This window comes from Otolemur garnettii, unplaced genomic scaffold (genome assembly GCF_000181295.1).
Source record: "Otolemur garnettii isolate 467f Iridium unplaced genomic scaffold, OtoGar3 scaffold00001, whole genome shotgun sequence".
Classification (NCBI taxonomy): Eukaryota; Metazoa; Chordata; class Mammalia; order Primates; family Galagidae; genus Otolemur; species Otolemur garnettii.
The window spans coordinates 41,274,291-41,300,545 of record NW_003852396.1 but is presented as its reverse complement, the minus strand read 5'-3'; the positions used below and the strand labels follow the sequence as shown (position 1 = coordinate 41,300,545).

The following is a 26,255-nucleotide window of genomic DNA, read 5'->3' as shown; positions in this document are numbered from 1 at the left end:
ATTATACTTCAATAAAGTTCTAAAATATCATATACCAATAGTGTCTTGAATCTCGTGTCATAGTTGCTCTAGAAGCTTGATTTTCTTTGCTGGATTTTAACATATCTAAGGGTACATACAAGAAGTGCAGCCACATATCTACGTGTGAACACACAAACAGCTTGAAGAACATATGAATGAACTTCAAACAATCAAATCTATGTCTTTTACTTATTGGTCAGATTTCAAGCACCAGAGTAGCATTCCCTGGGGGCGGGGCAACCAGGCTGTAGGTTTAACAGCTTCATAATAAACCTCCTGGGGGCTGACAGCATTAGTGAAAAAGGGTAAAATATGCTTCAGCGGAATGACGCCAAGCAGCGCCCAATAAAAATAACTCTAACAGAAACATCCTCTGAGAGCTGGAAATGTGATTTCCATTTTGAAATATCTGATTTCTAGACAGAAAAAGGAAAATGATACTGTACTTTGATTTTCTTGATCTTCGGGAGGCTCTAGAACCTTCACAAACTCCACATTCACGTGGATTTCAACACCCAAAAGCAGAGCCACCTTGAATAGGATGAGCTGCAGTTGGCGAATACCTGTTAAGAAGGAGAAGGGAAGAGAGAGAACTGTGAGGAGCAAGGATTGAGCACCTCCTGCATACAGGGTGCTACGTAACCACTGCTGCTCAAGGATCTGGGAGCACAGCAGTCTGCCAGCAATGATCATTCTTGGGTACTAATCATGGGCCCACACTCTGTGTTTCCTGGCTTAACCCCTACGGTGGCCCTTTGGGATCATTATTATTCTTATTTCACAAATGAGAAATTGAGGCTTGATGAGGCTAAGTGACTTGTTCAAGGCCACACAGTAGCAAGATGAGAATCTGGACCCAGGTCTGTCGGATCCAAGCCCCTACTCTAGCTGGAGGCTCCGTCTCCAGCCTCCGTCCTGAGCTGGCCTTGTGTTTGGGAAGATAAAAGATGGAAAGAGGAGTAGACAGAGAGCAAAGGGCTGAAGTCAAGTCAGTGACTCATTAGCTGGGGCCTGGCCCTCAGTTCTTAGTCACCAGGGTAAGGGGGGGTGTGGGAAATTCTCCCCACAAAGCTGGTTTGTGGTTATCCATGTCCCAATTACTCTCTGAAACCCTCCCAATAACTGGAACCCCGTTTCCCTAGTTTGTCTGCAGCCTTTCAGGACAAATGCACATGGCTTCAAGGACTTCCTGCAGAGTGAGTGCAAAGTTCTAACTTTCCCTGGGCCCCGGAGTATTTAGTGGGCCTAGCACAGCTCCCACTTACTGAGCCAGGTGCCAGGTGCCATGCCAGGCACAGGAGACATGGAGCATGCCCTCTAACAGAGGGAACACAGGAACACAGAATGGGCAGAATATGGTGGGGTGGGGGTGGTAGAGCCAGAACTGGGCCTGAGTTAGGGCCCTGGGAGCCAAGAAAGGAGGAACCACAAATCTCACATCCCATGGAGAGATTGAGGACTATGAAGATGGCGAGAGGTCATCTTGGGAGTTAGGAAGCATCTGGAGACTGTGGTGAAAATCTTTTTAGCATGGCGGGTGGGAAAACTCAGACTGCAATGGAAGAAAGTATGAAGGGAGTGTAGACTTGGTCTACATTTCCTCTTTCTAGAGGAAATACTGTGAGGCAGGGGGAGGTAACAGTGCAACAACAGAGGGCAGGAGGGCCAGCCTGAGGTGAGCAGGAGGAAGACCCAGTGATGGGGCAGGTGGCAAGGAGGGAAGGGGGCAGCCAGCTCTGCTCTGACACAGTGTGAGGAAGGAATGGTGCTCGGGTGGCGGAGGAGGGAAGCGGGGCTGGCCACGGAGCACCGCCAAGGGCTTCTCTTTCCCAGAGCTGGGGGTGGGGGGAGGCCATCTGCTCAGAAGGAGGAGGCTGTGCTGGGGTTTGGAACACACCACTGGGACCCGGGGGAGGACGCTAACACAGGACATTGGGAACTACTGAGCAATGCTGAGCAGGAGGACACAGCTGGGGCTGGAGACATGCTGAGCTGAGAGGAAGCCAATCAGTAGGGGCTTAAAAGCCCCAATCCACCCACTGCCATGAAGGTCCTTCTTTCCAGGGGAGGCCTGGCCTTGCCTCAGGGTTTCCAGTCCATTTTGTTCCAGCACACAATAGATGCTCAATAAAATCTTCCTGCCTTCCTTCTCGCTGGCACTGGAGCTGCCCTTGACAACGATCATTCTGACCATCTCAGTCTCATTTCTAGACTCTTGTATGCTGCAGTATTTCCAAGGACTAGGGGTTACAGGAGAGCCCCACGAAGGAGGAGGAAGCGGGGGCCCTGTCAAGAAGCCAGCCCCACTGCCCAGGGCCCTTACAAGGCCTGCTGGCACCCAGCTCCATCTCAGGAAGACTCTGTGGGAACGTGGCGCTCAGTGCCGTCATTCTAAATTGGTAACCGATATACATTCTTCTGTGGGTGGTAGAGAACATGCTGAAAGCTGATGCTGCAGCTTTCTGGGCAAATCCAAATTTCTTTCCGCTGGACTCCTGGAATTTTCTCATCCCAAAGCGGGAATAAACTCTGGGGCCACTGCTGGTAAATTCTCCTGTGTCTGAATAAATTACACCCTGTGTGGCTGATAATTCTCTCCAGTCGTTCCCACCCAAACCCCAGTCCCTTTTCCCATCAAGTCTTGTCCTTAGAAGAACATGGGTTGAGAGAAGCAGCTCAGAGCCTGTAGTCTGGGGACCACGGCTGCCTCTTATTCACTGTGTCTTCTACTTATTGCTCAGTTTTACACCAGTAACTGGATAACCACGACCCAGCTTTGTGGGGAGAATTTCTCATCCCACCCCTTACCTCTGAGCACCTACTATGTGCTAGGCATAGTGCGAACTTGACCTCATGTAATCTCCACAATTCTGGGAGACAGGAATTAATTACGTTTTATAGGAGATGAAACTGAGGCTTGGAGAGGGTGAAAGACTTGACTCAAGTCAGACAGAAATGGAAGAGACAGATTTTATATCCAAATCTGCTCAAACCCTTGACTTCTCCCTGCAGTGTTAACCTCCATGACTTTCATGAGAGACTTTGCTCTACAGTCATGTGTAATTATTCTGCAGTTGGCCCCACAGAACTTGAGGATAGGAAAAGTCAGCCCTCCTTATGTGTGTGTTTCACTTAACAAAAATACTGTGTTTTCAACCTGCATGTGATCGAAAAAAAGTGTGTGTATAGAAGTTCAAACATGTGTTGTTCAAAGGGTCAACTGTATAAAAATGGCTAAGACCTCTTCTCTGCAAAGCTGCCCTTCCCAAAGCCTGTCTACACAGATCTTGCCCTGGGAGACCCAGGCTTGAGCAATGACAGAGCAGAATGGCCTCAGTACTCATTTCGTCCTGTGAAAGTATTCAGGGATGGCCTAGGTAGGACCTGAAATCCATGTTCCCTTTCTAAGTCTAGCAAAAGTTTCATCATGTTGTTCTCTCTTTTTAAAGCTCAAGTTATAAAAACTTTGGTATGAGGTCTGTCAGAAAGACATACTTGAAGTTATTTCTCTGTTCTAAAACTTGCCATGGCTCCCCAGCACTGGCAGCATAATGCCCAAACTCATTTGCACAGAGCGTCTCAACTATCTGCCTCATTTAATGGTTTTGTACGGCTGTCTCCTCTGCATTCCTCTAGCAAGTGTGACTAACTCTATTAAGGCACATTGTGTTACTGGCAAAATTCTGGTGAGCTCCCTGAGGGTACAGACTACGCTATTTACCTCTGTCTCTGGTTTTTGTATTTCATTCATTCATCCCACAGATGTTTATCAAGCATCTGCTTTGTGTCAAGCCTCTTTACTGCCCTTACAGCTAGTTTGGTAATTAAGATATGAACAGTCCCTGACCACATGGCTCTTCCAGCCTAGTGAGACACGGCACAGGTCCTGGATAAGGCCTCATGTAGGCCTTTCACTGAATGTCTGTTAGTTGGGCATAGGGAGCCCCCAGGGACTTGTAAGATGGAACAGTCAGGGACTCCTACATGTGCAGAGAGGTGTAGCACCCACAGTCTGCCCTTCCCTTCACGGGGGACCACCAGTGGCTGTACTCACTGATATGGTCGATGGAGCCAGCACAGAACTTCCCGTAGAACTTCTTGGCTCCCAGGCCCCGCAGGTCATGGATAGTGAAAGGCCAGAGGTGTAGCACGTTGTTCCGGGAGAAGGTGTCCCTCTTCTCCACCACGACCACTTTGGCTCCCAGGTAGGCAAGTTCAATGGCAGTGCGTAAACCACACGGTCCTCCCCCGATGATGAGACACTGTGGAGATGAGTGAGCAGAGAGCCCCTCAGTAACCTTTAGCATCAGAGACATGCACCCCTAGTCAGGAGTGTAGTGAGGTGTGAACCCCTGTCCTCCCAAGTCAGCCAGCAAGTGCCAACAGTACACCTGTTAGGGCCTGTCATGCATCTGTCCAGGCATATAGTACCTAAGGTCCTAGCAGGGACCAGCCATTGTACCAAGCCCAATGGGAGGGACACAGAGGTAGAGGTAACACACAAGTTACACACTTGGGGAAGAGTCATAGGAAGACACACATGAGGTTTGCCCAGGGGCAAACTGAACTGGGTTAAGTCCCAGCTCTGGCATTTGATGCTGAGTTTCCTTATCCGTGACATGTGTCTGTTACTCTTCTCCTGCAAATAAGGTCACATTTAAAAAGCATATGGTACACCTTTGCAATCTTGGATTAGGCAATAGTTTCTCAGACACAACATCAAAAGCAACACATGAAAAACCTGAGAAATTAGACCTCATCAAAATTAAAAACTTTGGTGCTTCAAAAACCAGTATCAAGACAATCCCACAGATGAGAGAAAATATTTGCACATTGTACATCTGCTAAGAGACTCAGATCCAAAATATATAAAGCATTTTTACAACTCAACAATAAAAATACAGTCCAACTAAAGAATGGGCAAAGGATTTGAAATAGACATTTCTTTAAAGAAGATGTACAAATGGTAAGTACATGAAGAGATGCTCCAAACCATTAGCCATCAGGGAAATGCAAATCAAAGCCACAAGAGAAAGGCCTCACTTCATACCAACTAGGATGGCTGTAATAAAAATAGCATGTGTGGGTGAGGATATGGAGATACGGCAACCTGCATACGTTGCTGATGAGAATGCAAAATGGTGCGGATGCTTTAGAACAAGCTGGCTATTCCTGCAAAAGTTAAACACAGAGGTACTATCTGAGCCAGTAATTCCACTCCCAGGTATATACGCCTAAGAGAAATGAAAACATGTTCATACAAAAATCCTACACGTGAATGTTCACGGCAGGATTATCCATGACAGCTCAAAAGTAGAAACAACCCTGAAACATCAGGCAATCACCTGATGAAGAAACACAATGTGGTATATCCATACAATTAAATATTATTCAGCTCTAAGAAGAAATGAAGTCCTCATAGATGGATGAAGCTTGAGGGTATTATGCTACGTGAAAGAAACCAGACACAGAAGGACACATGTTGTATGATTCCACTTACAGGAAAAGTCCGCATAGGAAATTCCATGAGACAGAAAGTAGATCAGAGCAGGCCAGGGAAGGAGAGAGGGAGAAGTGGGGAGTGACAGCTGTGTGTACAGAGTTTCCTTTAGGAATGTTCTGCAATTAGTAGAGATGGTTGTGTAATTTGTAAATATGCTAAAACCACTGAAATACACACTTTAAAAGTGTCAGTGGTATAGCATGTAAATTACATCTTAATAAAAAATTCTATTAAACAGAGCACGTGGCACAGAGCTTGGCATGCATCGGTGTAAATGGTATTATTCTTACTGTTGAGACCTAGTCCTTGTCTTCTGGGAACTCTCAGGTTAGAGGTAAATTCAGGCTTGTGAAATAAATAACTAGGAGCTCTATGCAGAGCCCAGAAGGGAGAAAACTAATCCTGCCTGGTAGGCTGGGAAAGACTTCATGGAGAAGAGTCCTTAAAAATTATTCCTATTTTAGCTTACTACATGTATTGAACATCGGCTGTGTACCAGACATTGTTTCGAGTGCTATATGTGTTTTAGTTTTAATCCTCACAACAAATCTAAGGAATTATTATTAGGTCCATAGGAAGGAAGTACTACTACACATTACGCCCATTTCACAGGTGGGAAAACAAAGGCACAAAGCAGCTGAGCTATTGGGGCTCATGGTTTCAGGGACTGAAAGGAGCAAAGCCAAAACTCAAACCCAGGTGGTCTTATTCCAGAGCCTACCATGCTCTATTGCTTCTGGTTTAAGAAGAAGGAAAAAAAAAGAACATTTCAGCAGGGGGCACAGCCCACTCAAAAAGAAAAGAGGAAGAAGTTTAAGGTAGATGGAAAGGAGGAAACTTTGGGAGAAGAGAAGAGAAGAAGAGAAAGAGATGAGACTTAGTCTGACGCCAGATGCTGAAGATCTTAAATGCCAGGAAAAGGGGTGTGGTCTTGGTCCTGTTGGCACTGGGGCCACACGGGCAGAAGTGATAAAACAAGACTCCATACAAGTTGCACACGAGATCTTCAATGGACATTGCATGTTGAATAAGGCAAGGGTCCCTCCCCTGGAAAGACACAATGGTCTAATTTTGTTCAGCAACAGTCCTTTCATTCAAACAAAATCTTATGAAAAGCACCAATACTGACTAAAAGCAGGGGAATAATATTTAGTTCACGGGGGTGGGGGAAGCTAAATGGCTGAGACTACCCCCAGCAAGGCAACAGGCAAGGAGATCTGAACCCACCCCTCACTCTTCAACATGCAGGGGTATCTGGAAACTTCCCTTCTGCCTGAGAGCAAACCTTATCTTAACAAAACACATTCCCCTTCCCCCAGCAAATGTTCCATCATCCAGCTATCACTCAGCTGGGCCTCCGGGGTCCCAAAGGGAAAGTGCAAACAAGCACATCAGAAGCTCCCACACCATAATCAGTGTGGCTTGCTGGTCGGAACCTTCCAGAGAGTTTGTGGACACCTAATTAGGGGAAATGAAGTCACCACTGAGATCCAGCTTGGAGACGTCGGGGAGTGAGTGGGTGTGCAAGCCCACTTGCTTCCTCTCTGCATGGGGCCTCTGGAGAGAACCAACCTCACCACCCTAAGCCAGCCCTCTCCTTATCTCACTCCCCAAACAGCTCCTTGGCAGACATAGTTAGACAATGACAGGTCATTTCAAAGCACAACTCCAAACCCTGGCACTTGTGAGGTTTGCTTTGGGGTTAAGTCTAGATTCACTGCATTTCTTTGCAGTTACTGCATCTTTTCCCCTTTGCTGAGTTCTGTCCCTCCAGGGCCAGGGATGGGGAAGGGGGTGGGAGGATGTGGAGTGAAGAGAGGCAGGAGGGAAGGAGAGGAGCCCTCTGCATGCTTCGCCTCCACCAGGCCTGACCAAGCTCTGCTCCTGATGAGGCAGGAGATCCCTTTTGCACCAGCCCGGGGTCTGCTGCACTCTGCATGCAGACAGTAGCTGGTGTACTGTTTCTAACCCTTCCAGCTAAACCTAAAATCCCATCAGGGAAAGCTCAATTTTCCCACCATCCTGGGCCCCAGCACATATTTCGGGCCTGAAATTTCAGAGATGCCAGTCATACCGTAACCTAAAGTCAAAGCAAATACCAACGGGCCTAATTATATAAAGGGAGAAAATTTGGTGCAGATGCTATCAAGGCCAGGGAGAGAGCTTGCTGGCAGGGGCCGGGCAGGCTCCTCTCGGAACATGCTTGTTATGATTAACATGGGAACTCGGCGTTCTGACAGGAGACCCAATACCATGGCAGCCACACATCTGGGCAGGGAGCAGGAGAGAACAGGACTTGCCCAGCATGCCCACGGTGGATGCTCTGGACATCGGGCAGAGTATGAACAGACCACAGAGGCCAAGAGTTGTAATGACTCAAAACGGAGGAGTGCCCCACTTCCCCAGTCCCACCGGGCTTTTGCTGCTGAGGACTTAGTGGTACTCAGTAAAATCAGCCCTCACCCTTCCTTAAGCCCCCCAGTTACCACGGCATGCCCCTCCCTTATACTCCCACCTCCTCTGTGCTCACTGCTACCCAGGAGCTCAGCTCTGTGTGTTACAGTTATCTGTGTCTGGTCCACAGCCAGTCTGAGCCCCGTGTCCTCTGCATCACTGCACACTCAGAGCCCAGGACCAGGCCTAGCACAGAAAAGGCCTCAATAACTAGTCAATGGGTGAATGAACTTTCCACACCCTTCCTGCCCACCCAGTGCCAGCTCCCCATCCATAACTGGGATGTTCAGTTCATGTCAGCTAGGGTTAATGTCTGCAGATTCCCACCCAGACTGGAGGAGCTGAGGGCGCCAAGGCCACCAGCATCAGGGACGTCAGCATATCTGTGTGTTTGGGCAACATAAATTATTACCCAGTGCGGAGCAGGGCAGATCCAACACCAGCAGGAAATCCACTGTATAGATAAGCCCCACAGTGTTTAGGCCTCCATGATAGCAAAGGGGGAGACACACACCACACAGAAAAACCAGCTCTTTATTTACAAAGGGGCTGGAAGGCGGCCGACAACTGACTCGCCCAAAGTCTGGGCCACACAGGACTTTTGCTGCTCCTAAGAGGGGCCCCGCAAGCACAACCCACTTCTTGATGGCACGGTGCATCTTCCAGCCGTCCCCTGGCCAGCCCAGAAGTGAGTGGGTGTGCTGGGACCCTGTCAAGAATGTGGAAGCAAGTGAAGCAATTCAATCCCCAGAGGGAGCCGCTGAGGGGACCAGGGGCTAAGCCAGGGGTTAGCTGTCTGCAGGCTTGATTTCCGCTGCTGAATCCTGGCCTGTGTTCCCTAGAGCCGTGTGTGCAGACACTGCCAGGAGGGGGGTGGCAGAGAGCGAGCACGTGACCAGGATCTGCCCCTCACTAGCCTGTTTCCCCGCCCGCACCTCAGCTGGAAGGATGGCTGTAATCTCTAGACTGCACCGTGCCCAGCACTGCCCACTCGCCAGGCACTGTCCTCCGCGCTTTGTGTATTTCATCCTTGCAACTGCCCTAGGACGGTGTTATTATTATCTCTACTATAGAAGTGAGGAAACCAAGGCATGGAAGCGTGAAGCAGCTTGCCCAAAGGATCCACATTATCCCCAATTTGGGGTTAAGAAATGGAGACAAAAGAGCATAGGACATTTCTCCAAGGTCATGTAATGCGTGAGCAGTCAAGTCTGGATTCAAATCTAGGCCGTGTGGGTCAAGGTGTGTGCTCTTATCCACTTGTCTGGCACTGAAGCCTGACCTTAGGGGTGAGGTCAGGATGAAGTGAGGTGACTTCACCTTTTCCCTGCATGGAGCACACTGTGGCATCCTGAACAGGGCGGGGGGTTCAGGTTGGGCACACAGGGCCTCTGCATGGAGGAGAGGCCTTGTGTACGCAGCCTGAAGCCCCAGTCTTGCTCTGTACACATGGACAAGCCGTGTGCAGGCTGAGCTGAGTGTGCTTCCCTAGGGTAGAAGTTTATAGGCTGCACACAGGAGAGCTTGATCCTGAGCGAATCTTGAAAAGCCACACTGGCCGGTGCCACAGCAGCAGGAGTTTGAGCTTGGACAGTGCAGGCCTCCTCTGGTGAGCTAGTGGCCCTGGCAGTGAGCCAGGCAATGGGAGGTCACGCACGGTGCTGTCTCCCTGGTAGCAGCAACCCTCCCAGCATACTGACCTGCCAGCCAGCTCCCTGGGGCAGAGGGCCAATGCCAGGGACGTGCCACAGTACTTCCCAATGTGGCTTTGTGGTTTTATGGGTTCTCAGGACCAGCTGCTTATCGGAACCTAGGCAGGAAGCCTGTTACTGGATTACCACGAGCAAAACCAGCTTGCTACCAAACCACAGGATGGAGAGTTGTCAAATCTAAGGTGCCACCCACCTGCCCTTGGGGGCCTTGCTGTGGGACCCTGACCTCATAGCCTCACGCCTGCAGGGCAGTGCTGGGGGGACTCGTGAGAGATACAGCCACTTGAGGTTCTAGCCATGGAGGATTCTTTGAGAGAGGACTGGCCAGAAGGGGGGCTTCATGGAGACTTCAGGGCCCACTCTGGGCGGGAAGCTGAGTCTCATCTAATCTGACTTGGCCCTTTCCTGCCCCCAACTCTCTCCTGTATCTGATCACACCCAGTAATTCCTGAGTAACAATTACACATCACTTACTAATCTCAGAAATTTACAGAAAGGAAATGGAAAAAAGATATCCTATTCTCCTTGCTTCCCCTCAGAAGAAAAAAAAAAGTAATTCCTCTAAGAAACATTCCATTTCTCTCTGTCCTTCCCTTCCATCGGAGACCTTTCCTCCTCCTCTAAGTACTCTAACTAGTTACCAGGGATTTGAATTTGGGGGACAGTTTCATTTGGGAACATTCCGCCCTTGGCTCTCTGAGTACGTTCACACTGGATGCCTGGCTTAGAAGTCGTGAACTCTTTCCTCAAGGCCCGTGCTGTCTCTGGGCGCTGCTCGCGCCTCACACCATCGCCCCATCTGACACCTGGGTTCCCGAAGTCATGGTGTGTGTGCTGCCCCAGCCCAGACCCCTGCCAGAGCCCACTCAGCCCTGCTGACACCTGTGCATCCCTCCGGTGATGGGGGTATTAGTGTAACAACAACAACAGGCAGTGAACCCACGGCTCATCGCTGCGTATAACGCACACAACCTGTGCTAGGTACACCATAAGACAGGCATTTATCTTCATTCTCATGATGGCCCTCTATTAGGTATAGTCCTCGCCATTTGGTGGATAAGAAAACTGGAGCTCAGGAGGGTTTGATGGCTGGGTCATGGTAATAGAACTAAGGTGAGAACCTGACCTCCGAGTCCAGGGTCCACACTCACAATCCCAATCCTACATCAAACTCTTTCAAGTTTCTGTGGAGAGTTACATGGTAGAATATTAATGCCCTCTAAGACATGTAAGGTGTGTAAGGATTGATGAGAACATGGGCTGTGGGGATGCAGGCCCATGTCCACAAACCTCAGGACGCTGTTGTCTGGATGGGGACCAGAGGAGAGGGAAGGCAGACACAATGAATCCTAGATTGTTTGGCGCTCTCTGAGGCTACTGTGGACATTTGGAGAAGGAACAGATGAGCGACTGTAGTCAAGAAAGAGGATGGGCCACGAGTGGGGCATTGAGGCTTAGGACTTGGAGAGACAGAAGAAACTGCATTCCAGGGGAGGTTTACAGGGCAGTGGGGAGCCCAAGCTAGGCCACAGTGGTGGGGCGGCTGGGCTAAAATGGGGGGCTTCTGGGAATGAGGGAAGGTGAATCAGGCCGGAGAAGAATGCTTCCCATCGTGGAGGGTCTTGCATGGCAGGCCGAAGAGTTTGGACTGAATTCCCCTTCCTGCGTGTGGCTATTATGGGTTTGGGATAGAATGAAGGGGCTACTTTTAGGACAACTGGTTCCAATGCAGTAACCAAGATGGTGGGAGTGAAGAAGCTGGAGGCAGAGAGAGAGGCTGCGGTGGCACTTCAAGTGGCTGAGCCCCTCCAGACTCTCAGGCACCTTTGTTGGTTCCCTTCATCTTTCTGACCTCTACACTTGGGAGTGCCCAGGGCTCAGTCTTTGTCCTCTTTCCTTCTTGATCTTGACACCATCTACTTCCACAGCTTTAATTATCATCTGCAGGCTGATGACGCTCAAAATTATCCTCACCCTGAAACTCCCCCGGACTCCAGACTCCCATAGCAAAACCTCCCAATGACCTTCCTAGCTGCTTAATAACTATCTCACATAGAACAGACTTGCAGCCAAACTCTGTTCCCTCCCACGACCTGCTTCCCCTACCTGCCCGCCCCCCCTGCCCCGTTACATTGTCTTGGTAAATGCACGTCTCATTTTCCAGATGCTTAGACCAGAAATCTGGAATCAACTCTGATTCCTTTCCTGCTACCTCACAGCCACCCCACCAATAACTCCTGTGGACCCTGTGGGAGTCAGAACAGATGCTTATATGACACTACCTCACCTAAGACACCACCTTCCCTCCCCTACCCAGTGACAGGGCTCCTACGTGGCCTCCCACTTTCAACCTGTCCCCTTGGGGTCTGTCCCCCCACATAGCAGTCAGAATGGTCCTTAAAGTCAGGTCGCAGCCTCTAACATTGACCTCTGGCACCAGGATTCAAAATCAGATCTGCCCATGGCCCCGTGGCCTCAAGGCTGTCTATGACCCTAACCTCCAATCTCCTCTGTCCTCAGCTCCCACCACCCGTTAGTCCCCTTCACTCTGCTTTGCCCTCTGCCTGGAACTTTCTTCCTCTGGGGGAAATTTATACATACACACACACACACACACACACACACACACAAAATTATTTTCTAATACAAAAGAAAAAAAAGGAAAAGAAATCTTTTACAAAAAATACATGGACCTAGGGGCGGCACCTGTGGCTCAAAGGAGTAGGGTGCCGGCCCCATATGCTGGAGGTGGTGGGTTCAAACTCAGCCCTGGCCAAAAATTGCAAAAAAGAAAATAAATAAATACATGGACCTAGTTTTATTTTTCTTCATATTAACATCCCGGTTTTCACACAGCATGTTAAATGTTTGTAAATATTTCCCGCATCTAATTTTATATTTTCTATTGTAGGCTTTCTTTCACCCCTATTTTCAATCTAGTAGCTTTATAATATTTTTTGGCAATATTTCATCAAAACATATCTCAAATACACAGAGCCAGTGCAAGAGTTTTCGTGAACACCCAAACGCCCACCACTTAGATTCCCCCATTAGAATTTACTCTCCTTGTTTGCCACACGCCCTCTGCCCAGTCCACCATTCATCTTGTTTTGTGGTACGTTTCAACTAAATTACGGCATCAGCACATTTCCTCCAGAGCCTTCAGGACGCATGTCATTGACTAGAGTTCAACGTGTTCAAGTTATTTTTAAGGTAAAATGTTCACAGAATGACATGCATGTATCTTAAACATATCATTTGATGTGACGAATTACAACATGTTTTGCGTCTTACAACATCAGGGTTTTTTTTTCCCTCTCAGTGGTTTTTTTTCCAGCTGACCCTGCGAGTTCTTGTCCCATGGGTTCTGATGTGTCCCGCTACCAGCAGGACGCTCCTACTCAGGGGTGGGGCTGGGGCTGGTGGCGGTCTTCCCTCCATGCAGGAGAGAAGAACGCACAGGCTCTCCCGAGACCCACAAAGAGATGCCAGAAGAATCTCACAGTCTTTTAAGAGGAATGGGGAAATGTCCCTCGGAGATGGCCCGAGTCAAGATATATTCAAAGCTAAAATATCTAGGGCCAGCTATAATCCACATAAGGAGAAAAAAGCCGAGTGGAAATAAACAATACATTAGAGCATCCAGAAATAGAGCAGTTCACTTTTCCCATTTTCTCTTTTTCTTTTTAGTTGCCTAGTAACTCTTAAAAACCTGTAAGTTTGGTCACGAAGGAGTCTCCACATTACATCAAGAGTAGCTAACACTCATAACTATGTTCCTGATCTAAGGCTGTATTCACAAGACAAATCCATCATCCATGTTCGACAGCTGTAGCTTTTCAGTGGTGGAGCCCAGATCCAATCCCGGGCATTTGCTTCAAAGACCATGCTTTTAACCCCTGTGCCACAGAGATGATCACAGATAGCCAGGGACACGGTGGTGGCACCTACCACCTATACTTTCCTACCCTGGGCTGCCCCCAGCACCATCAGTCTGCCGATGACAAATATTTCCACTCGACAAATCCCATTTCAGGGGCCATTTGAGATCAAGAAGGGTGTCCTTAAGTGTCTCACATATCTGCTGCCAGGCCCTCTTGAAGTATATTCACTCATTTAGTCCTTACAGGAACCGGTGTGAAAATGGCATTGCTGTTCCCATTTTACAGGTGGGAAACCAAGGTTCCGAGGGAAAGTAACCTACAAAACTAGCACTTGCTGAGCCCTGACTGTGTTCTGAGCACCATCTATGTGCATCCGGGTATTGATTCATTTAAACCTCATACCAAGCCCAGATTAGGACGTTGAGGCACAAAATGGTTAAGCAGTGTCCCCAGGTCACATTACACAATGAGCAGTAGTGTTTGGACCCAAGTGGTCTGGCTCCAAAGCACAAGCTCATATCCACTGAGTGACACTTGGCTGAGTTCACACAGTGGATACAGGCAGAATGGGGAGTCACTAGCAGGTGTGACTCCAACACTTGGCTCTTTCTTCCCCACTGCTCTCCCTAGAATGTGTTAAACATGTTCTCAGCTAGGCTAGGGGCCACTGTCTCTCTCTCCTCCCCCTCCCCAGCCCTCATGGGTGGTCACCTCACCCATGCCCACTCATGGCCACAGACAAGACCAACCTGATCTGTAGACAGCAGGGGCCACTGTCTCTCTCTGCACCCCCACCCCCTCAGCCCTCATGGGTGGTCACCTCACCCATGTCCACTCATGGCCACAGACAAGACCAACCTGATCTGTAGACAGCAGCTCTGTCCCACACTGGCCTTCAGAGAAAGTCCCGGGTGAGGCCCAGCAGTGGATCCACGGGAGAAAAGCCCAGCCGACTCCTACGGCTCTGAGGTCAGTGAGGGGGGAACTACTTGCCTGAGCCCAGCAGCTGCCCCTGCCGCCAGCCCACAACTGGAGCCAAGAAGCACAAGGCCAGCCCTGCTATTCCAGCCATCGCTGGACCAGCTGTGAGGGCCACAGCAACCACCTCACCAAGAACCTCAGCATGTCCCCGAGATTAAGAACACGCTCTGAACACACCGTAAGAATGTGCTGCCCGCCTTCATTTTCTCCCTTTATGGAGTCTCTCCCCCCACAGACGGGTCCTGAACGAATACAGTGGAGGGTCTCAGCATGACCTGACTTGGGTGGGCAAGTGGGTCAAGACTCACCAGCCCTGGGTGGAACACCACTGTGCCATGGTGGTGAAGTGAGGGGCCTGGGGTTGGAAGCAGGCAGCCTCGTGGCCACTGTGTGACTTTGAGCATAACAGCCAGTACGCTTGATGTCAATTTCTTCACTTATAAAAGAGGAATCAGGGCAGTTCCTGCCAGGATGAGTTGTCACGGAGATGGAGTTAACACACTGCGGAAGCGTTGCCAGAAGAGTGCCTGTAAGTGGTAGCAATGACTGACGGCTCCTGTCCCCCTCCCTCTTTCCTCAGGAGGAATCCTTTCAGTAAAATCAGATTCTGACCTCTAAGAGCTCACAACTGAGTCCACCCCATCTGGGGACACCATGATCCCAGCAGTTAGAACACTGGAAGAGCTCTGCCTTCCCCGGGGTGCACACACGGCCTTTCTCAGGCCACCTTCGGGTCGGCTGTGGGCTGACACCCCACCCACCCCATCCCCAGCTCGCAGGTGAGTACGCTGAGCTAGAAGGGACTTTCTACCAGGGCCCAGCACATCCTTTCTGTAAAGGGCCAGACAGTAAATATTTTAGGCTTTTTACCAACCTCTGGCTTACAGTACCCTATCTAACATCTCTGTGACCTCCTGCTCTTGAGAGGATCCAGGAAGCTATATAAGGGAGCCTCAGAGGCCATTCTGAACACCTGTGGCAGTCCGATGGATTTCCCGGCTGGCTCCCCTGCTTGGGGTGCTCTTTCCTCAGCTCTCTGAGCACAGCTCCTTCTCACCATCCTGGCCTGAGCTCACACATCACATTCCCCAGGGACAGTGGGGCCAGCTTTGTCCCATTACTCCCTCACACTTCCCTGTTTGTTTTCTGCATGGTGCTTGTCCCAATCCTACATTTCCTTTTTGTTTGTTAACTAGTTCACCATGGGGACGGACTCCCTCTGTAACAGAAGCTCCATTAAAGCAGGGGCCGTGCCTCTCTTATTCACAGCTGTATCCCCAAAAGTCAGAACAGTCCCTGATCCATAGTAGGCACCAGGAAATATTTGCCAAATCATATCTGTACTCCCAATAATTGATATTTCTGAAGATCTGTCTTGGGATAGTACACATATTAATTTATTAAATGAGGGAGAACTATTTTATCTCTTTATTTCACGTGAAGACATTGAAGTTAAGGTCTCACTACTCAAAGACATTTATCTGGTAAAAGGCAAAGCTAAGTTTCAAACCCAGATCTGTTCAACTCTGGACCCACACACTATTAGTCACCACTCTTGCATACTTTGCTTGGGATTTTGTCAATTTAGTTTGAACAGAAAGTATTCATAGCTGATTAGAAATCCTGGTGGGCAGTGGTGTGCCTTTAGACTTTCCAAAACTGGTGGGAAGGTACTGCCACCCAATACATCCAAGCTCATCTGTGAAACAATTTGTTTCAAGGCACAAGAAAAAGAATCTAAGCTGCAAGATAGGTGGGGATTTACTCACCTTTACCCAATGGAATAACAAGGTTCAGAGAGCAGAAAAAACTGCAGGTGTCACAAAGTCAATTAAAGGTGATACACCCTCCAGTTTCCCAAGGGAAAAGACATTTGCTCAACTGCGCCTCGATCCACCTCCTGGGGGTTGGATACTCATTCCACAGAAGTGACTGTATAGGCAAGTCCAGCATCCTGATTCTCTAAGAGAAGATAAATCCCAAGTGGTTTGCCTACAGATGCCTTCCCCAGCAAAGGAAAACTGAGGCCTTGGCAGATAACAGGAAAAAGGAGAATCTCTTTGATCATCTCTCACACGCCTTCCCAGCCAGAGAACCCATTCTCACATTGGAATGTAGTTTTGATTCACAGCTGGCACAAAAGAAGTGAGCAAACTTACTCAGAGGCTCTTGATAACTCCAGTTGTAACTGGATAACTCCACTTCATACTGTAAAGTGGCTTGTAATTAAAATGTTTTTGAAACTCTGAATAGATCACAGTGTCTAGACACCAGTCCCACACCATCCTGTCTGCCCACGATTACCATGTGATCAATGCCTGCAATCCACCACAGAACACATTATGTTTCCTTTATCAGAGCATCTTTAAGGGCATATTTCTGGAAGCCTCTCCTCACTGCTTGCTGGGGGCTGCTGGGAATTCTCTGCCACCAGGAGGAAGGCATGCCTGGGTGTCTCCAGCAACTCTGCTCTAGAGGCAGGCCCGGGCCAGGGAACATGAGCCACGGCTTTGGTATCACCCCTCAGGCTGAGGAAGTCCACATGAGGAAGGCAGGATTTCTGGGATCTGGGTCCATTGCATCATCATTGCAACCCTCCTGGGAGAATAATCAAATTGCTTCCCCACCCCAAACCCAGAGGAGGGGGTGATGGGTGGTAAGGTAGGTGAGGGCATGGTTGAAGCTCTGCTGAACGATGAAAGGAGATCACGATATCAATCAACTACTCATTCAAAAAACATTCAATGAGCAACTTTTTCTAGGCATCATATTGGGTGCTAGGGAAATAGATAGAGGTGGACATGTCACATTTCCTGCCCACAGGTACTAGCCAAAAAAGACACCAACGGTTCCTGAGCAAGAAGGAGTTCACCAACTTTACACACAGAGGGATCGGGAAAGAGCAGGGGTGAGGCCTCAGCAGGAAGCTGCTCTTAGGCAGGTGCAGAGACTCCCCTGGGTGGGGGTGGAAAGGGGGAGCTGATGGGATACACTTAACCTATAAAAGCTCAAAGATCACAGAGTTAGTCTGGAGGGAAGGAGGACGGGAAACTGACTCAGATTCTCAGAGTGGAAGAATAGTGACACTGTGAACTAAGATTGAAAGTCAAAAAGAAGAATCCATGCAGGGAGTGGGAGTGGAGAGGAAGCGTAAAGTTACGAATTTAGTTTTCTAGTTGTTGAATGTCAGGTACTCTTAGAAAATCTGAAAGATGAGTAGAAATCCCAGAGCACCAACAGAACATGAGGTACAGACTCTGAACAATAATAGTAGCTTCTGTTTAGTGGAGGTCTCCGACAAGTCAGGTAGGCTACATGTCAATCTCATTTAGTCCTGATGAGAATCCAGTACAGAAGATATGACTATACTCATCTTATGGGTGAGGAAATAGAGGCTCTGAAACGTTAAGTAGCCTGCCCATGGTCAAGGGTATCTGAATCTGGACACTGTGCTCTTTCTACTACGCCCTAAGACAGGGGAGGGGAACCTGTGGCCTTAAAGCTTCCAGGTCCTTAAGTGCAGCCTTTTGACTGAATCCGATTTTTACAGAACAAATCCTTTGGTTTTATTAGTACATTTTGGCTCATCTTTTGTATTTTTACTTTATTTTAAAAATGAAAACTTTCTAAATACCGAAGAATAAAATAATATTCAACAAAATAATTCTCCCAGATTGGCTGGCACAATCAGAACATTAGTAAGCCATAAGGGCTAAATTGAGAGCTGCTGCATTAGTTGAAATTTAGTTCTAATTTCCCCCGCCTGACTGACGCCACTACCCCAGGAGGCTGGTTGGCGAGAGTTTATGTGAGTTGAGTGCACTAGCCTGTGAGCAGCTCTTGCCAACAGTGCACTACGTTTCTGTTTGAAGTGGAATTTGTGAATAGTTGCACAGTTTGACTGTAGTTTTTAATTCTCTCTCCTTAACAACTCATCATATCAAAGAAAATCACAAGAATTCTGCAGGAAGACTTTTTTAGTGAGCACTGGGAATTGCAATATTATTTTACTTCTGCGAATGATGAGACGATTTGCTTGTTTTGTGATACTGCATTATCAACATTAAAAAAATGCAACGTTCGTCAGCATTATAACACTCACAAGGACCACAGAAATTTTAAATTAGATGAGGGATGTGAAAGGTTGTGTTGCAGAAAATAAAGGATGGAAAGCAAAAGCAAAGATAATTCTTTCAAGCAGCAACAAGATCTGGAAACAAGGCCACTGAAACAACTTATAAAGTGGCTTATATACTTGGAGGGGAAAGGGAAGCCATTCAGTGATGCAGAAATTGTGAAAGAATGCATTGCCGAAGTTGTAGGACGCTTAGACCCTTCAAAGCACAATAACTGCCTCCTTCACGGAGAGCTGTAACTGATTGGCAGCATGAATTAGCCTTCAATTTAACAGAACAATTTCACGCAGTACTTAAAAAGGAAAATACCTATTATTCAACTATTTTGGATGAATCAACTGATACGACTGACTCAGGGCAGGCTTTATACTTCATTCAGATCATAATAGAAGATTTTCCTCCCTATGAAGAGTTACTGGTTTGGGGGCACTCTTACAAAACAGAGCGCAGAGAACCGACACCATCAACTTTAAAGATAAATGTCATGACGTTGGACTGAGTTTGGTAAATGAGGTATTCAGTGTGGATTTGCCACATAACTCTAAAGCGCCTTGGCTATCACTGGGACAGATGTTAGCCAAAATTTGATCTCTGTGAGAACAGATACATTTTACAAAGAAAAGAATCAGCAATGTGAATTGTTGAGAAAGGATTCTCACAGGAATGCAGCATTTGTGTGTGATATCGTTTCAAATCAAAATTACCTGGATACTTCTGTGCAAAGTTAAACTATGTCTATATATGATAATGTGGCAAAAAAAAAAAAAAAAAGTCCAAGCTTTTTTTTTCCAAAACACTTCTTCAAAAGGAAATTTTGGATGTTTTCCCCGGTGAGCAAGGGTCACTGAGGAGCAGAAGGATATATGTGAATCCTCTGAAGGAGATGTATCTGTTGTAGATGGATTGGAGGATATAAGGAAAGGTTCGCTGACTTTGAGAATCATGATATCACACTCACAGCTGACATGCCTCACCTAGGGGATATCATCAAGGCACCTGGAGAACTATAGGTGGAACTGATTGAGCTCTCAGAAGATGACATTTTAATGTCATGGATTGATGCTAAGAAAGATCCAACTGAAATATGGAAAAATGCAGAATACCCATTGGCCTTCAGCACATGCCTGAAAAAAACAAATGCTTTCTTGCTTTTTAGCCACTTATTGCTGAAATCTGTATCCCCCTACCTAACCCAGATCAAGACACCCTTCGGGTCACCAATGACTGACACCCATCTAGAGGACCAGCTGAAGCTGTGGACCTCCGAGCTGCAACCAAATATTTAAATGCTTCTCAATTAAAAGCAGACACAACAAAGGCATTAAAAGGTTAGTTAACTTTAAAACTAACAATCAGCTTTTATTTATTAAAATAATATTAAGTACATAGGTAGATTTGTACAAAATAATGTACATTTTTTTAAGTATAACTGAAGTTTCTTTCTTTTTTCTTTTTTGAGACAGAGTCTCAAGCTGTCCCCCTGGGTAGAGTGGCGATATTTTAAATGTTACAGTAGCCATATTTCTTAAAAAGTAAAAATAAATAGGTTTTTTTTTTTTTTTTTTTTTTGAGACAGAGCCTCAAGCTTTCCCCCTGGGTAGAGTGCCGTGCCATCACAGCTCACAGCAACCTCCAACTCCTGGGCTCAAGCGAGTCTCCTGCCTCAGCCTCCCAAGTAGCTGGGACCACAGGCGCCCACCACAACGCCCAGCTATTTTTTGGTTGCAGCCGTCATTGTTGTTTGGTGGGCCCGGGCTGGATTTGAACCCGCCACCTTAGGTGTATGTGGCTGGCACCTTAGCCGCTTGAGCCACAGGCGCCGAGCCTAAATAGGTTGATTTTAACATTTTATTTAATCCAATAGAGCCAAAATATTGTCATTGCCACATGCATCCAATATAAAAAATATTAATGAGATATTTTGCAACCTTGTTTTTTGCTAAGTCTTAGACATCAGGTGAGCATCTCACACCCACAGCACAGCTTGGGGTGGCCCTGCCACTTTTCCAGTGCCTTGGCCATGTGGCTCATGGCTCCCCTACTGAACAGCAAAGAGCTAGTGGAAAAAAGAAGAGAATCACTTACATTTAGGAATGGGTGGGGCAGGAGAAGTGAAAGCAGGGCAGAGGGCATCACAGATAACTTCTGTGGATCCCAGCAGTTCAAGCCTGTCCTTCCCCCTGTAGGATCTGCCCTTCCCTGTCAACAACCCACTTACCCCAGGGATGGGGCAGAAGTGGGATTAAAGAAAGGTGGAGGGGGCCGGGGAGCCCAGGGCGTCCTGCAGACATTAGGGGATCAAGAAAGGCAGATACTGGGAGTCACTGTAGACATTAAGGGACCAAGAAAGGCAGACACTGGGAGTCACTGCAGACATTAGAGAACCAAGAAAGGCAGATACTGACAACTCCTCTCCCCTGGGGAAACCCCAGTCACCTCCACCAGCAGCTGCTGACTGCAGGGCTGATTTCAGCTCAAAGAACTGCTAAAACAAGGCCTTCAAAACCACAGCGTCTGAGTCAATCTCCAGCGAGTTCCAGAAAAGTCAAAGCGTTGATCAACACAACCTTGGGGTAATTCAAATGGAAGGGAGGGGGCGGGCCACTGTCTGGATTCACTGATTCCCTCATTTGGCCACTGCTACCGGGAGAAGGAAGTAGCACTCTCCCCAGGGCATGGATGGAGACACAGCACCACACCCCTAGAAAGTACCCTGGCCAGGATACTTCACTCTATTTAAAGAAAAAAAAAAAAAAACTTAACTGAAGCATGTAATTCAAAAATAAAATGATCTTAGGGATGTTTTCCCTGCACTATGAAATTATTTAACAAATCAATGTTTTATGTAAGGAACAGAAAACAAAACCCTTTACGATTGAAACACAGACAGCTCTATGGGGTTAAAGAGAGGAAGTTAGAAGATAAAGGAAAGGGGGAGCAGGAAGAGGGCGCTCAGGGACAGGGCCCCCTTGAGCCTCAGGCAGGAGGCAGGGAGGTGACCATTTACACGGCTGCTCTCAGATTCACCGGGGAGAAAAGCTGCTCAGTATTCAAGAAGAATTAGCACGGTGGTGGACCAGGAACCCAGGCAGACCACCTTGAGAATGAGGTACAGGAGGGCAGGTGGGGGTACACAGGGTCCGCATCCCAGCCTGGGCCTAGGAAGAAGCGACTCTCCACTGTCTGAGTCAGCAGCTCCTGCAAGGAACCCCCCCATCCCTGCCAGCTGAGGCCTGGAGCTCCCACCACCTATCTGAGCACCCCTGAACTGCGCAGCCTGTTCTAGTCCCCTCAGCTCCCGCTCTCCACTCCCCCGGGAGGCCCCTGAGCCTGTGAAAGGCATCTTGCCTTGCACCCTCCCATTTGGAAGATGGGTAAACTGAGGCCCAGAGACTGAAAGCCCAACTGTGTTCTATCACTATGCTACAGGCAGAATGAAGAGTCTATGCATCTGGGCGGTGCCTGTGGCTCAGTGAGTAGGGTGCCAGCTCCATATACTGAAGGTGGCAGGTTTGAACCCGGCCCCAGCCAAACTGCAACAAAAAAAAAGCTGGGCGTTGTGGCGGGCACCTGTAGCCCAGCTCCTCGGGAGGCTGAGGCAAGAGAATCACCTAAGCCCAGGAGTTGGAGGTTGCTATGAGCTGTGTGATGCCATAGCACTATACCAAAGGCGATAAAATGAGACTCTCTCTCTTAAAAAAAATAAAGTCTGTGCATCTTTAAAAAAAAAATACAATAATTTTAAAGGGGTAGGTTACATACAGTGTTCACACACACAGTGCATGCATAAAAGGCTTTTTATAACAAATTATAATGTTTTTTACAAATGGTCATTGTTATCAAACTTATTCTTAATACAGAGAACTCACTGTCCTCTAGACAAGCTTATGGATATATTTTCAAAGGGATGAGAGCCCACTTAGAAGGTTCCTACTGGTACTGGTCTGTTATTCAACTGAACCAAAAAAAGAAAAAAAAAATCCCAAAGCCATGTCTAACCTCTGCTTCATCCCTGCGTAGGCAAGGTCTTGTTTGTTTTTCCAAAACCCACTTCTTAAGCACTGGAGAGCTCTCAGCCACTTCCCACAAGTTTCCAGCAAAAGCGCAGGCGCCAGTTAATCCTCTAAAGAAGGGCCTCCCCTACAGCTGGCAAGAGGGCAGCCACCTCCCTGCCTGAGTGGGGACAGAGGGAAATGCCCACCAGCGCTGAGAGCTGAGGCCCCATTCAGAGCACGGAACTCCTCTCCTAGTTCCAGGACTCCCTTCCTGAGCACCTTCTACGTGCCTGGGAAGCATATCAGACACAGTAAAGAAGGTGCAGAGTTTCACAGTCTTTGGTGGTATTTTGAAAACACAATTGCAGGCTGGGATTGGGGTTCAATTCAAAGCAGTTTATAAGAAGCATGACAGGGTAGAGGAGTGTCACCTTGGCTTCTCCTGGGCATCCAGAGATCCCAGACCTGGAGCTGCTTTTTTATATACTTGGATGTCTTCACTGCCTCCACTGGGAAAGCTGAGCAGCGTCCTACGGGGTAAAGAGCGCTAAGAACTAGGACCAAAGCGGAACTGCTTCTACTTCAGGTACCTGGTCTTCTCCTGCCTCACTCTGCTCATCTGTGAAATGGGAACAGTAACACTGAAATACATCAGACCACTGCCCCAGCCAACACAGTCGGGGACAATCTGGAAGTGGCCTCCTCGTGTCGTGAGGAAGGGAAGGAAGCATGAGTGACTTGGATTAAAGAGAAGGGACTCGAGTAATGAAGCCCATCTTCTGTGTAGTGAGGCACTTTCGAATGGCTGGGGCATGTATAATACTTCTTCACTACTCCCTCTAGCACTAAACAACCGTAACGGGTTTTATCCCAGGAGAAACCACTTACTGGGTGCTTAGTGCCTTATCTCCAGTATCTAACACAGTGCAGTCATGACTCCATCCATCCTTCCATCCATCCTTCCATCCATCCATCCATCCACCTTGTGGAATGAAAGCTAGGTAACAAATGCCGCATTTAAACAGGTGGAGTCTTGGAGGAGGCAGGTGACCTCCCCTCCTTTGGCCATCAGCCCTTTAATAAGCTGCTAGGCCACATGGAGCCTTGCTTCCTGCTGTGCCAACTCCACAGGCAGGTGGATTCAGAAGGTCAGCTGCCTAGAGAGACTCTTTGAGCTCAAGAGGTTGAGTTGATGATTGCTTCAACCAACCCAACTGGTGGGATAAACTTGCCAACTCCTGGGGCTCTTGAGGGAATTAAAAACTCTTGGCCCAGTGTGAGCTAGTTACCACTGCTATCATTAACCACCGAATTAAACTTACCCAATCCCCTGCCCCTAGCTGACTGAAGCAAGGGTTCCCTCAAGCTCATTCTTATGTCAGTAAAAATATGGAAAGGCCCAGCGCTGGGCCTGTCTAGAATCTATTTGTGAAACGTCTCAGAAAAGCTTAATTTCTTTGCAAACCTGACTGGGTAGGATACTCAGGAGCTCAGCACCTGTGGGAAGTGAGACTGGCCTTTCCCTACTTCACCTTCCCTGAGTGGCAATTTCAGAGAAGCCGCTGACCATCAACTCTCCAGCCCTCGTAGGCAGGGGTGCACTTGGTCAGATCCTGCGGTGGGACCCTCCCCTGGGGCGCAGAGGCCCACACTTAATCACTGGGGGATGGTGAACAAGGAGCATTCCCAGGACGGGGAGGCAGACAAGACAGAGAGCCCCAGTATTCAGATTCCTTTTATCCTGACAAGTGGTAACGACAAAGGTAATCATTGTACTTGGTGCCACTGTTCTAATTAAGTGCTTTACGTATATTAACCTGCCCAGGCCTCACAATCATCCTCTGCGTTGGGTACTGTTAATATCACCATCCCCATTTTACAACAGGGAATTTGAGGCACAGAGAAGTTAAGTAATAGGCTTAAAGTCACACAGCTATAAGTCAGATAGATGTAAACCCAGGTTGGCGTGACTCCAAAGACCATGCTCTGGGGCCTCATGCCATACCACTACCTTGCTTCAAGGCTCCAAGAAATGAGAGCCTTGGGGGTGGGAGGCAGTTGATCTTAACAGAGTCCTTAGCACAGGCCTCTCTCCCGTGTCCCAGGTCAAGAGGGTCCCTCTTGACAGTCCCCAGTCAGCATCCTGCAGTGATATTTAACCTTTCTTGGCTCAGCTCAGTCTGAGAAACATTTGCTTCCTCACCCTCAAACCTCGTGCAGGCCTGAGAGGGGCACAAGCAGTTGGATTCCAGACTCTGAGCTGGAGTGCAGGCGCTGTGCCTGGGCTGTGACAGGCAGAGGATGGACACAGGTCCCCCAGGCCAAGGCTCTGGCAAGCATTTTCATGAACAATACAGCCGCATGCATGTTTACCTACTCTGAAAACCGAGTGGAGATAGGACATGATTCCAAGGCAGTTAAACGACCGGAAAACAAGACCACAGTGCCTGTCATCTGAAGCCAGGGACCACAAAGGCTTTTTTGATTCGGAGCTTAATTAAGAAAAACAAAAATGAGTCAGGATATGGTTACATGACGCACTGAGCTGTGCTCCGTCCCACATACTCCTAACTTCCCGTACAAAGAAAGCATTCCGTCACTAGCGCTTTCCACCAAGACAACAATAGGCAGCCTTTTCCCATCTAAGAACAGTTGGCTTGAAGCAGCAGATGGAGAAACGAGAGTGGCTGTGAGCTGCAGAGCCACAGAGGACAGTTAATGGGTCCCCAGGCTGCTGTGAGCCGGTCCAGATGCGTGGCACAGGGACGTGTCTCAGTGTGCTACGCCAAAGGCCCTCTCACGGTGCCGGGGGAGCAGAGGATCGGCCTACGCATTCCCGGCCCGTGAGCTCAGGCTGGAAGCCAGCCAGGGAGAGCCAAGGTGGACAGAGGAAGGGTTGGGGAAGGGTGAGAGCCTCTGACTCTTACTGCCGGTCTAGAAAGGAAGACAGGCCATCCTACAGAGGCATCACGACACCAGCTCTGCCCCAACAACAATGGACTGTGGTCTTAACTGAAGGAGAGACAGAGTCACAGACATGGAAGAGAGGCCTTTGAGAGGCCATCTACTAAAACTCTCACCTCACACGAGGGGAAACAGGATGGAGTAGGGAGGAAAGGAAAGAGGAATCCACATTTCTGAGGACTTCCTATTGCTAGGAATGGATGTTTACGTGTTGGTTAAAGCTGGTAAGGTATGTTTTAATATTGCTGTTTTATAGATGTGGAAGCTGGGGCACAAGCTGGTAAACTAGTTGGCCCTGGGTCACAAGGCCAATACATGAAAGAACAGAGACTTGACCGCATCCCCTTCCCAGGCTCTTCCCAGCAAGCCCTCCTGCCACACATGGTCTGGCCCCGCCCCAGCTCTGTGACATCAGACCAGGGTCCTGCACCACGTTCGTGCCACCCACTGTGGCAGCCTGGTAAAGCCTACAGACGCTTTCTCGGAATATCATCTTTAAATGCCTAAGACAAAATATTAACACATTTAACAGACCCAATAATATATTAAATAGCAATCTATCAGCAAGTCTTAACACTTACACAATTTATAAATAGTAATTCGTG

At 48.2% G+C, this 26,255-nt stretch overlaps 1 protein-coding gene across 7 annotated transcripts in view; it reads right to left on the bottom strand.

Moving 5' to 3' along the window:
• Positions 1 to 26,255, bottom strand: part of LOC100954750 (F-actin-monooxygenase MICAL2) — a 226,707-nt gene that overhangs the window by 130,197 nt on the left and 70,255 nt on the right. For all 7 annotated transcript variants that reach the window (XM_023516167.1, XM_023516250.1, XM_023516270.1 and 4 more), the window contains exons 4-5: positions 4,076 to 4,283; positions 468 to 584 (exon numbers count right to left, since the gene is read on the bottom strand). In XM_023516167.1, the coding sequence (XP_023371935.1) occupies positions 468 to 584; positions 4,076 to 4,283 (325 nt within the window). The remainder of the gene's footprint in view (positions 1 to 467; positions 585 to 4,075; positions 4,284 to 26,255) is intronic.